This window comes from Juglans microcarpa x Juglans regia, chromosome 1D (genome assembly GCF_004785595.1).
Source record: "Juglans microcarpa x Juglans regia isolate MS1-56 chromosome 1D, Jm3101_v1.0, whole genome shotgun sequence".
Lineage (NCBI taxonomy): Eukaryota > Viridiplantae > Streptophyta > Magnoliopsida > Fagales > Juglandaceae > Juglans > Juglans microcarpa x Juglans regia.
In genome coordinates, this window is record NC_054594.1 from 1806313 (window position 1) to 1819453 (window position 13141).

The window sequence follows — 13141 nt, forward strand, 5'->3', positions numbered from 1 at the left end:
CCAAGTAAATTAAAAAAATATATGGAAAAGGATAGCCCGTGATTGTGACCATACATGTATAAACGATGTGTTGTGCACAGCAAGGATGACCCTACAATGGCAAAGACTGCCTTTCAATTTTACAAAAGAATCAGTACTGATTGTCGTCTATCGATCTATATATTTTAGCATTGATCAAAACACGCGTTAATGAACACTTTAAAATATATTTAGTTTAGCCATCATCTCTGATCAGGAAAGAATGATGAAAATATATTATAATTGTTTTTCATATTAATATAGGTAACCTTCCAGCATCATCTACTTTTTCTATCCACTATATATATATAGGGTTTGAAAGCATAGTCGAAGGGACATCCAAACATAAAGCACAAGATCACTTTATTTTGCTTCGATCTGTAATTCGCATATACAGCGCCTAGCCATGGCCATGGCGGCCGCTACCTGCGACAAGGGCTTCTCTTGCAGTTATATGATACTGAAACCAGAGGAAGTGCGTTTCTTCGATCTCATTCACATACTGTTTTCCAGTGACATAGGGAAAAGGGACTTTGTGGACAGCGCTGGCCCTGATGGCACGGAGGAAAGCTTTCGTCGGAGGTGGCTCATATTCGTCTCCATAGTTGCCCAGAAATTCCTGCAATTTGTGGCGAAGCCGCTGGGATTTGTTGGATCGGTGATTGAGACGTGGCTGAACCTTGTTTCAAGTAATCGCAGCTTGGGTAGGCTTTTCCTAAATATCTTTCAAGGTCAGTCCTCCTCATGCTGTGCTATTAATTCCATGCTAGCCAGTCTCCTTTATATACCGATACAACATTCTACGAGATGCATATATTTCTAAAGAAGTGTTTAGGACGCAAAAAAATAATATTGTAGTAAATAACATATCCGCGCCTGTTGATGATTGATATAAAGGGTATCATCTGTACTCATATCTGCAATTAATCTGCATATGCATTTGTGCATGGAAAATCGATGAATCCATTGCCATTTAGTTATTTATGTGGCAATAATAATTCAGTCTGCATTCAAAGCAAGAAAACTTGTTAATTGTAGTTAAAATAATTATTTCATTGTCAAAATGAATTTATTTTCATCGTAAATAATTATTTTTATAGTAAATAATTTATCATAAATATTCATTTTTCTTGTAGTGAATATGACATATTAATTAGTATTAGTTCGAAATGCATGCATATACATTTCAAATTACGAGTATTGGTGTGTTGTTTTTCTCCTTGGTGCCTGGTTTATTTGATGGAGAGATCGAGAAAAAGAAATTAGGAAAAGGGAAAGGGAAAGGGAAAAGGAAGGAGGCCACGAGGCCATTAGGTGAATAAATCCTGATCTCCCTGGGATTGGATTCTCAGGGCATTCGGAGGAAGAAAAATGCTGGGCTCCCTTTTTCTGGTCGGATTGTGTTTTTTCAATTTTTATTTATTTATTTAGTGATTAAGAAAATATTATTTAATAATATTATAATTTTTTTAAAAAAATATTTAAAAGTGTTAAAAAAATGATGTGAAAATTTTAAATTTTTTTACATCAATTTTTTAACACTTTTAAATATTTTTAAAAAAGAAAAAAAAAACATAATATTATTAAATAATATTTTCTTAATTATTAAGTAAAATAAAAAATAAAAAACCCAACCGGCAAAAAAAGGGAGCCCACTGGGCCACCAGCACCTCTCAGTTCGGAGGAATAGTAGTACCAAAGCAGGCCTCATTGATTTGAGCTGGAGCACTGGATTCCAAATTAAAAGATAAAGGTCGAAGCAGTAGTAGTCGTACCTAGCTATTAATTATTTCATGATGGTGGGTCACACAAATTAATTAATGTCAATGCATTATGCATGCATATACATATACATATATATATATATATATATAATATGTGGTAGTTGGGCGAAGAGGACAGTCTTACAACTCATAATATTGAGCGATCTATTATATATAGATATATTATATTTGTATTTAATTTAAGTTGTATAAGTGTATAAGTGATCTTGCGTATTTAAAAAAATTAGGTAAATTAGAGAAAAAATTATTTTTTAATAATAAATTTCATTTTTTTAAAAAAAATGATACACAAGACTTGCAATTTCTAAAATTATTATATATATATATATATATATATATATTTCCAAGGACTTCTTATTTGATGATCGGTACTACCCCTTTTTTCTTTTCTTATATGGCACATAAACATAAATACGTAATTAATTATGAGGACTATTATTCTCCCATCATTATCATGATGTTCTTTTTTTAAAAAAGAAAAAGAGCTCCAACATATTTATGTACTTCTAATTCTTTAATGGGGCCTATGTTATAGTTCTTTATTAATTTCTTTAATTTACTTCTGCCGAATTGGTAATTGGTTGCGTACGTATACGTTGAAGTGGAAGTACTACCACCTACCTTTCAGATCATTTCAAACCATCAACGTGTCCCTCGTCAGAATATAATGATAAAATGGATGCTATTCCTTTAGTTATCCTCGTTTTCTTGATCAAAATTAAAAGATAATTAAAATTTAGATAATTTGTATAAAAAAGATTTCATTTTAGATTAGATATTTTTAAAACAATTTTTATTTTTGTAACAATGATTGGTCAAAGATAGAGAATCATAATTAATTCACTAAATATTAAAATATTAATTTCTCAGTCCACAATTAGATCTTAAAATGTCTTATAGGTGTTTATATAGGTGTAGCTTTTTTATTGACATTGAAATGGATATGTTGCTAGATATTTGATTAATGAATAAGAAATTTAGATAAGTTTAATCTCAATTTTTAGTTATTAATATTAAATGAACTTTGAAAACATGATTTTTTTAATATTAATTTAATTAGAATTTAATTATTATTAATATTAAATTGGTAGAATTATAAAATGTGATACAAATAAATTAAATAAAAAATTATTAATTAAATAAAATTTTATTATAATATAGATAGTGAATGGCTAATCCAATGTGGAGATTGAATTTAAATGGAATAGACAAATACAAAAAAAATGTGATATTAGCTAAATTTTGAACATGCATTTGGCCAAACCAATGATGATACTCTTAAAAGTATGAGATTCTTTCGTCTTTTCATTTTATTAATCTAATCATTTTAAATAATTAAGGTCTCGTTTGGATTTGAAAAGTGTTTTATCTCATATCATGCATCTTATTATTATAATTTTTTTAAATTTTCACAAAAAATATAATAAACAATTCAACTTTTTTAAATCTCAATTCAACTTTTTTAAATTCCAAAACAACAACAATAATAATAATAATAAATAACATTCTAAAAATATTTTTTTCAACTTTTAACTTTCATCTAAAACCATCTCATCTCATCTCTAAATTAAAACCAGCCCTAAATATGTTTTATTCCAAATGAATAATATTCATCTCAAATGATCAGATGAAGAAAATTCTTATATATATGGATATCGGCCTTCTTCGACAATCTGTTGGTGAATTAACTTATTATTGCATGGTTGAATAATATTAATCTCAAATGATCAGATGAAGAAAATTCTTATATGGATATCGGCCTTCTTCGACAATCTGTTGGTGAATTAACTTAGTATTGCATGGTTTTAGCTGGCCTTTAATCCTGTACTTGTGCATGCAGGGAGTGTGCAAAAACCGGATAAATCATCAGCAAATTTCTTGTCGTTTATTGGTAATTTGGACAAGCGATTGAAGTTGGACTGTAGCATCAAGTGTGGAGATGGTAAGTATCATGCGGCACTGTCTATGATGGCCTCTAAAGCATCGTATGAGAACAGATCCTATCTCGAAGCTACGGTCAAGGATCAATGGAAGGTATAGATCTTTATCTTAAATTCACGTAATTAAGCTGTAATTTTATTTGTTAATGGGTTAAGGCCTTGATATGTACGTTCGTTCGTGTCCTGCATGCATGCGCAGATGGAGTTCGTGGACTCTTACGATTTCTGGAACGGTAATATATATATAATTCAGATACTACGCAATTTTCATATAATCTGCATGTACTACTACTACTTATGTATGCAGATTCATGATAAGAAATAACATCTTACATAATTGATTCTTATAAATTTTGTGAGGCAGATTATCAAGAAAAAGCCACAACACAAGCCTTTGTGCTTCGAGATAAAAACGAAGGGCAGGATACCATTGTTGTTGCCTTTAGAGGAACCGAACCCTTTGATTCAGATGCATGGTGTTCTGACTTTGACATCTCCTGGTATGAACTTCCTGGAGTCGGAAGAATCCATGGCGGCTTCATGAAATCCCTAGGGTTGCAGAAGAATGTTGGCTGGCCTAAGGAATTAGGTAAACAAGACGACAGCCCCCCAAAATTATTAGCGTACTATGCCATTAGAGACCTGTTAAAAGAACTTTTGAAACAAAACGACCAGGCAAGGTATATATTGACGGGCCACAGTATGGGTGGGTCTCTAGCAATTCTCTTTCCGGCCATATTGTTAATGCACGACGAGAAATTGTTGTTGCAGCGGTTGGATGGTGTTTATACGTATGGGCAGCCTAGGGTTGGAGATAGAAACTTTGGGAAGTTTATGGAAAAACATTTGGCGGAGTACAACATACGTTATTTTAGGTTTGTTTACAGCAATGATCTGGTGCCTAGGTTGCCCTACGATGACAAAACACTCATGTTCAAGCACTTTGGGACATGCCTCTACTATAATACAGCATACGAAGGAAAGGTAATGGATCAGCTTTTTAATTGAGACGATCGATCGATCGATCGGGTGATTCAATGCATATATGCATGCATAGATCAAAATCATGATCAATGAACTATATCATATATATCGTTCATTAATGTGTAATTAATTAATGTATTTTTTTGGGTTTTTTTTTTTTTTAATATTAATGCAGATTGTTTCTGAGGAACCAAACAAGAACTATTTCTCACTCCTGGGAGCCATTCCTATGATGCTAACTGCATTTCGGGAGCTGTTCAGAAGCTTTACAATCAAGTATACAAGGGGACCGGAGTACAGAGAAAGCTCGCTCCTCAAAATATTTAGGGTAATTGGTTTGATAATTCCAGGAATACCAGCTCATTGCCCACAAGATTATGTAAATGCCACTCGATTGGGACCCTCTGACTTATTTCTGCCACGTCCCAAGGACCCAGAAAACCAATCAAAAGTAGTTCATGAAAACATGACTGCATGCCCAAAACAGTTTTAGGAGTACTTGTTATCATGGCTGGCGTTGTTAGCTTGTCCTCATGAAGTAGTATTGCATTATAATTTGGCGTGGTTTGATCTAATTAAGGATGGGATTATGGTATTAAATGAAGTTTTAGCTCCGAAACTGGAAATCGATCGATCCCATATTTGGAATTAAGTCTGTGCAGTACTATAATATTATTATATGTAAATGATCACTCGATCAGTACTGCTCCGTCCAGAATCAGTCATATTGATGTATGCATGTCTCCATTAATATTAGAATTAACTTATTATTTATTTGTCTGGCTTCATTAATATTTCTTCCATTTAATTAGTCAGCACACTAAAAGGAAAGTGACTTATCCCCGGTAAAAGTCTTATAAATCGTTGTTATTGACTTTTCCCAACGATTTATACCTCGCTGCATGTTCGTCGGTATTATTCCTCTACTTCTGATCTATCCTAACGGAAATCAAAAATCGCTACTAAAAGGTTATCTTTTCTGGCCATTTTTTTTTCTGCCGCAAATTTTAAATAAAACGCTGCAAATACCCATTTAGTTTGCCTATTAAATCGCCGGAAAACCTTTTTGCGGTGAATTATATATAGTCGTCACAAAAAGTTAATAAATCGTCGCTAATGAGGAGATCTATTCCAACGGCCTAATAAAATCGCTGGAAAACTTTTTGCAAAAACATGAATTGATTTCGCTAGTAAAAATTGCCAATAAAAACTATTTCCAACAATATACGATCGCCGAAAATAAGTTTAATATGCAAAAAAATATTTCTGGCGAATTTTACTCGCTGGAAAAGATATTTCACAAAATAATAAAAAAAAATCCACAAAATTAATCCAAATGAACTATACCCAAGCTATTCTTCATATTAGAGACCCTTATATATAATAAAACCTATTTCATTCAAGACTTTCCCTTGAACAAACATAACTTATTAACTTCAAACTAACTTTAATCACTAAACATCACATATACATTACATGAAAACAGTTTCAAAACAAGAGATAATCTATCCAACTAGTATGCTATCAAATACCATTTGGTCTGATTGTACCATAAAAACAATATCAAAAACTTCAAGAACTAAAGTATCTACACGTAAACGGGGCTGAACTTACATGGAAAATGGCAACAACCTTTGAAAGATAGAACCTAGTTTCAAGAGATGCAATTTTGCCACTAATAAAACCTAGTGAAATAATTCTAATGAAGAGAGAAAAAACAATCACATGGAAGCCACTGACTTTGCAGTTCAAACTCAGTAGTAATGAACCAATTTTTAGGAGAAGAATGATAATATATATTAACGCAGGTACATCAGCATTGAAATAGATTCAGATTGACTAGATATATATTTATTCTAATATAACTTATAATCCACAAAATGGAGTCAGAGCACCAACATTCACTAAAACAGAGGGCTATCTTCAAATGATGCCCAACATCTCAAAATAGAATCAAAACACTTTTCAGTTCTTCTTATGAAATCTAATAGTCAGATACTTGTTTATGTAATGATATGCACAAGACAAAAATTATAAATATGAATTGATTAGGAAAAGAACAAGCAGCAACTATAACTCCATGTACGCAAAGAGCTAGGGCAACATAAGAAAAAAGAGAAAAAAGAAAATATGTAGTATTGGGGAAGAAACTTACTTTAAAGAAGAAAACAAGAATGAAACAAACAAAGAACTCCTTGCTTTCATGGTAATTTCCCTTACTGCTCAATGTTGTCACTGTATTGTTAATGTCAGTCATTGTGAATAATAAAAGTGAAGAGTATCCATTCTGCAAGACATGGTCACTGGGAAAATGGATTAGCAACAACGTAATGCCTAATGGTCTGTAAAAAATGTGAAGTTCCCTAGAAAGTATAGCAAAACAATCATAATCTGTACTTCATTCTATTGTTAGTAAGATACCAAAGTACACAAATTTAAATAAATCTGTCATATACTAAAAGTTCTTACAGTTTGTATTGATATGGGCAACCATACTTTTAATAACTTAAAATTACATGTAGAAGATATTACACAACAGAAATTAAGCATTTAGGAAATCATTAAGAAAATGGGCTACAATAATCCAAACATTTGAGATTACTAACAGCAAGAAAGCCAACCATATAAAATAAAGAATTACTAAAATAGTCCCCATGGACTTGAGTGCACGACCTAAGCAGCAGAGTTTTTTTTATAATATTAAGTATTTAAACAATTATTTAATGACATGTGGCAGCAATTCATTGGTGCTAACGTGGCATTGTGATTGATTTGATTTGATCAACAACTTGCATTCTATTGAGGTCATTTATATAAACCATACATATATATGAGCGCACACACACATAACTACTTTCTTACATCAATTTTTGTCGCTCTACTGGTAAGAGGAAAGGGTTGAAAGGTCTAACAGATCAAACTCTTGATTATTAGCAATAACAGTCATAAAACTGCCCCCATCAAATTTAGGATACAAAGACAATGAAACTAAATATGCAATTTAAATTGATATACACAGTGAATATTCACAAAGTATGACATTCATTTGAGCGAGACAAATATAAATTAAATGATTGTTTTCATGTTTTCATAGATCTCAAATAGATCTTGGCTAGGAATTACCACTGCAACCCAAATTACCCAATAGATTCTCATAAACCTAATGAGGTTAAAGTCAACATATCTTTCCACTTATATTAATAACTACCAACAAATAAAAATTATCAAATTGAGACATACTTTGTTGAGACATAATAAATGAACAACAAACAGATACTAAAGTTCATCATTTACCAATCAAACACAAAGAAACTAGAAGAAAATAAAAGAAAATAAAATTGAGCAGCAATATTGAGAACACCAGCACCACCCTTGATTTAATAACAAGAAACAAAGATATATCTTCAGTTCACCATATGCCGATCTTTTCACACCTTTCATCTTCCATCCAACTTCAATAGATACAATATGTAAGCTGTATCTGTGAGACAAAAAGTTAAAAACAAAAGACAGTCAAAAGATGTTAGCTGCCATAACCATGTAAATACAAAAAAGTAAAAACAATAAACATGGTTCTGGATACTCCAAGATCACCGAGAAGAACACAAGCCATGAGAGTTAGAAAGGATTCACCAACAAGGATTAGTGCTAATGGACCCCAAGACAAGAAGCCCATTCCTTTTCAATCAGTGGCGACATACACTAGGAAAAACCAACGGTGCATAAACAGATCGAGTGTCTAATAAGTTAGGGTTCCCATTACAAGATAGCAATTCAAAATCAATGACAATGAACATAAATTTGAACCTCGGAAATGTAACAAATGGGAAATCATGAGAATAAGGGGGAAAATTATAGATATAGATATATATATATATATATATTCTAGCAAAACATGAAGAAAAAAATAAAAGAAAAGAAGAATCGAAACTCGCAAGGGAGTGGTAGATCAGTAGCAAACCGCGTGGGGGCCGTGGGTTGCAAACAAAGCAAGGGAGAGAGGGAGGGCCTCGGGCTGCTGGGCTAGGCGTGGACGAGAAAGGGGCTCCGATGGAGGACTGGCGATGACGTCGAGGTGTGAGTGGTGGCAAACAACACCCCTAGCGATGGAGAGAGGGGAGAGAGAGAGAGAGAGAGAGAGAGAGAGAGAGAGAGGCCAGATTCGGGGAAAATGATATTTCCGCCGTGAGGGCTGGGGGAGAAGGAGGGGGTAACCGTAGAGGTGAGGTGGCAGTGGCGTGGTGGGGTTGCTGGCGACGGGCTGTGCGCGGTGGCGTGGGTTAAGGGAGAAGAGGGATTGGAGAGGCAGAGAGGGAGAGTGAAAGAAATGATGGGAAAACATAATGCCAGTGGCTTAAATTTAATTGACTGCATATTTTCTTACGGCAACAATTTTCATCACAACTAGTATCTTTTGCGTCGATTTTTCTAATCAACGGAAATGTTTGCCACTTTCCAAAATCGACAAAACTTTTTGCGACGAAAATAAATCACCATGAAAAGTGAAAAGTACTTCCTAGTACTCCATCAATTTCAAAATTCGAGATGGAAAGCTTTGCGACAACTTGGAAATTGCCGGAAATAATGTCTATTTGGGGTGAATTTTTTTGCAACAATATTACAATCGTTGGAAAAGGCCTCAATTTTCTAAAAGGCAATCTCCAACGCTTTTTATTTCCCGCAAAAGTAGCTATTGTGGCGATTTCACCATTCGCCGAAAATAAAATACTGTTGCAGTTTCAAATATTATTTGCGCGACACTAACTCGCCACAAAAGATCGAATTGTCACCGTAAATTCTTGAACAGTAATTCCAAATCACAATTTCAAGTACATTGTTTTAGATTTCAATAGCGATGCAAAAATTGCCGCAAATAAATCTTAATTGTAGCGATTTTTTTGTAAGGATCCTAAAATCGTTGAAAGATACCTTATTTCTTATCGTGGCATTGCTTTCCCGTGAAATAAATAAATTAATATTATGAGCTTATTCAACATGTGTATACAAAAATGTTTGGGTTCAATGGACCCCATCGGAAAAGAAGAATCAAACTCGAATCATGACCTCGCTGCAGCTGGCTAGCTGGCGTAGTAGAAATGGAAGTTCAAATTGTGGTATAATAAACCATTAATATTATATATGAGATGAAATGTTACGAGGAAGCTTTACATCGATCACAAACATCTATTTAATTAATATATAATTTATTATTTTTTGATATTCTATTTAAATGCATACATATTTAAGTATGAAAATATGAAAATAAAAATGACAAATCATATTTTAAATAAGCTGAAGCGTATGATATAAGACTTATATATAAAATCTCTAATTATAAGCATTAGTGCATAGAGTACACTATTCAAAATACTTATATAACATAATTTGACTTGAAAGATAAATTTTAAAATCTAAATCTTACAAATCATTTAAGTGATGTAGATATATAATGTGCTTTTACACATCAGCATAATAGAATAACTCATATATATATATATATATATATATCCACATTTCTGCATGGTATTTTTTTTTTTTTTTTTATCCTAATACTTGGGATTTGTTTGGAAATAGATCTAATTCTAAAATTCTCATCTCATCTCCTTTCCAAACATAATTCAAATACAACATTTAAAATTTAAAATCTAAATCTTACAAATTATACCTTACCATTTAATTAAGTGATGTTGATAGTATACTTTACATAATTTTCTATAAACATGACAATATATAGGCGTGGGTATCATGATCAGAGGAATTAGAATAAGAATCTTATATTCTTGGAAAAATTCATTTATGCTTTTACTCGATGGAACATATATTTTGATGTACGTACATTTGAAATTAAGGTACTGATCATGACTTGCCCCGAAATTCACTCTTTGGACGACAATTTTATTTCTAAGAATGTCTAATGCTATAAGGTGAAGCAATCGCAGGCCAGTGGCAATCATAATCAATCATATCCTTCGAAACCATATTATATATGATAATACTCTCAATAAATCGTGTTGGAAAAGCAGGATTTTACTGCATTATTACTGTCCATGCCTAATTAGCTGTCCAAATACTAAAAACAAAAACAAAAGAATTACATTTGTATGTTTAGATTAATTGAGTTGAGTTGTGAATAGTAATATTTTATAAGCTCCATCGAGACGAGTTTAAGTTTTTAGGTTGAGATCGATTAGTTTAACTTTTTAAGTTAAAATTTATGAAATATGTTGAAATGAGTTTAATTTTTTTATGAAAAATTAAAAAAGTAATAAGTCACATCAATAATTAATTTGAGATAACCTTACTCCCCAATAACTGTGCACATATATTTTGTGGATCATGGACCTGTATTTAGTTGTTCTTTGTAATAATGTGGTGTGGCCTCTTTTTTTTTTTTTTTTTTTTTGTGATTGGCATTGGCAAAGGGGCTAAGTGGACCAATGATGTAAAGTTCGAGATGAAATGGGCTGTTCTAAAATTTGACTTTTATGGGCTGAAGTCCTGAATTTACGTGGGCCTGACTATTTGATTGAGCTGAATTGTAATTAGGGTCTGGTCTTGGATTTGAAACGTGAGTTTTACACATCACACACACATTTTTTTATTATTTTTTTTAATTTTTGTCTCTTATCAAATGTGTGGTGTATAGATAATGAGTAAAAAATTCAATTATTCTAAGAAGAATAAAACCAAAAAAAAATTAAAAAAAAAAGAAAAAAAAGAAATTGTGATGTATGGTGTATAGGATTTATGAATAGCAATGCTTTATTACTAAGAGTTTTGCTATAAATCAGACACTATTTAGATCACACACTCTATACCTATAACTTTTCATAGAATAAGAATGCATTTTTCATAGTGTATGAGTGTTTTTTATAATATATGAGGTGATAAATAGTGACTGATGTGAATAATTTTTTTATTGCCAATTGGCATGTAACTATTTGATTTTGATAATAATTATTTGTATAAATAGATTCAGATTAGCTTATACTCGATCGTCTTGAAAAATACTTGGCATCTTGTTGTAATGGAGATTGCCTATATTTGTTTTTCTCTCTTTCTATTTGGATAAAATGAAGTCCACCATGTAAAAGTTAAATTTTCATGTGAGTCTCATGTTTTTCCTATTTTTTATAAATGAAGTACACAAGACTTGAACAGTTGAGACTGTATAAATCATTTTTCCTAAACACTATTAAAATGCTTAATTGCCTTTTCTATTCTACAAAATCAAACCAAAGTTCCATTGTGGTAATTATCATGCCTTGATAACAGCGTTAGTCACGCTTACATCATGTCTAAGCATCTCTCTGTCCTATATTAGTCATACGCCGTATATGCCGTAAAAGAAGGGAACCCATAGGCCGTATCGGTACATAGCATTTTCAAGTTTTCCATTCTTTTAGCTCCTTCACAAAACCATCCTTTTTACAATTTTCAATTGATTCTTCTTCATTCCTCGTTTATTTTTAGAGATAAAATAAGATGAAATGAATTAAAATTAAAGTTAAAAAATTGAATAAAATATTATTAGATAATATTTTTTAATATTATTTTTATTCTTAGATTTGAAAAAATTAAATTGTTTATTTTATTTTGTGTGAATATTTAAAAAAAATTGTAAAGATGAGAGGAGAGGCCTTAAAACCTCAAGGATAAACATTTCCTTTTAGGAAGCCTATTCTTATTGCAAATGGCATAGCTCGAGTACAATGACTTTTGGTTGGGACTAAGAAACATTTTAAAATCCATTCTATAGGTGTTTTAAAAGGTATTTTTTTATGAGTAATTTTACATACAACTGTAAAATGTATAAATATCACGTAATCGTTTTGAAAAAAAAAAAGTGAGATCCACTATTAAAATATTATTTTTTATTTTCATTTGGATCTCATGTTTTATTCACTTTTTCAAAGCGATTACACGATGGTTATACAATTTACGGTTGAAAATATATTTTCTCTTTCTATATAATGATGATAAAGTGATGTTTATACAACTTTTAATTATTATTTTGATTAGGTATGATTTATAATTAATCTAAAATAATAGTAACTTGATTATATAGAAAATGAAAAATGATATTTATCATTATTTTAAATATAAATAATGCTATTTCCCATCCTTTTGTCATAATTATTCAAATATTACGTGATATTAAATGATTAGAGACTATTTGTTATACTTTATTTAGGCATCAATCATTGGACTCTATATCAAAGAATATTGAGAAGATAATATGATAAATAGATTTTTTTAAAATATTAATAAATTATTTAACTTTTTCAAAACTCAAAATAATAATAATATTAACAAATAATATTTTAGTAATATTTTATTCAACTTTTATCTTAATTTAATTTAACTTATCTCAACTCACTATCTAAATGACACATAAATGAAAATATTTCACTT

General features: G+C 31.3%; 1 protein-coding gene across 1 annotated transcript; it reads left to right on the forward strand.

Moving 5' to 3' along the window:
- The first annotated feature begins 195 nt into the window (after positions 1-195).
- On the forward strand, positions 196-5498 carry LOC121249529 (triacylglycerol lipase OBL1). The gene is made up of 5 exons (XM_041148232.1): positions 196-749; positions 3643-3836; positions 3942-3975; positions 4107-4726; positions 4902-5498. Exons 1-5 carry the CDS (start codon positions 425-427, stop codon positions 5217-5219), a joined length of 1491 nt encoding a protein of 496 aa, XP_041004166.1. The 5' UTR covers positions 196-424; the 3' UTR covers positions 5220-5498.
- The last annotated feature ends 7643 nt before the right edge of the window (positions 5499-13141 follow it).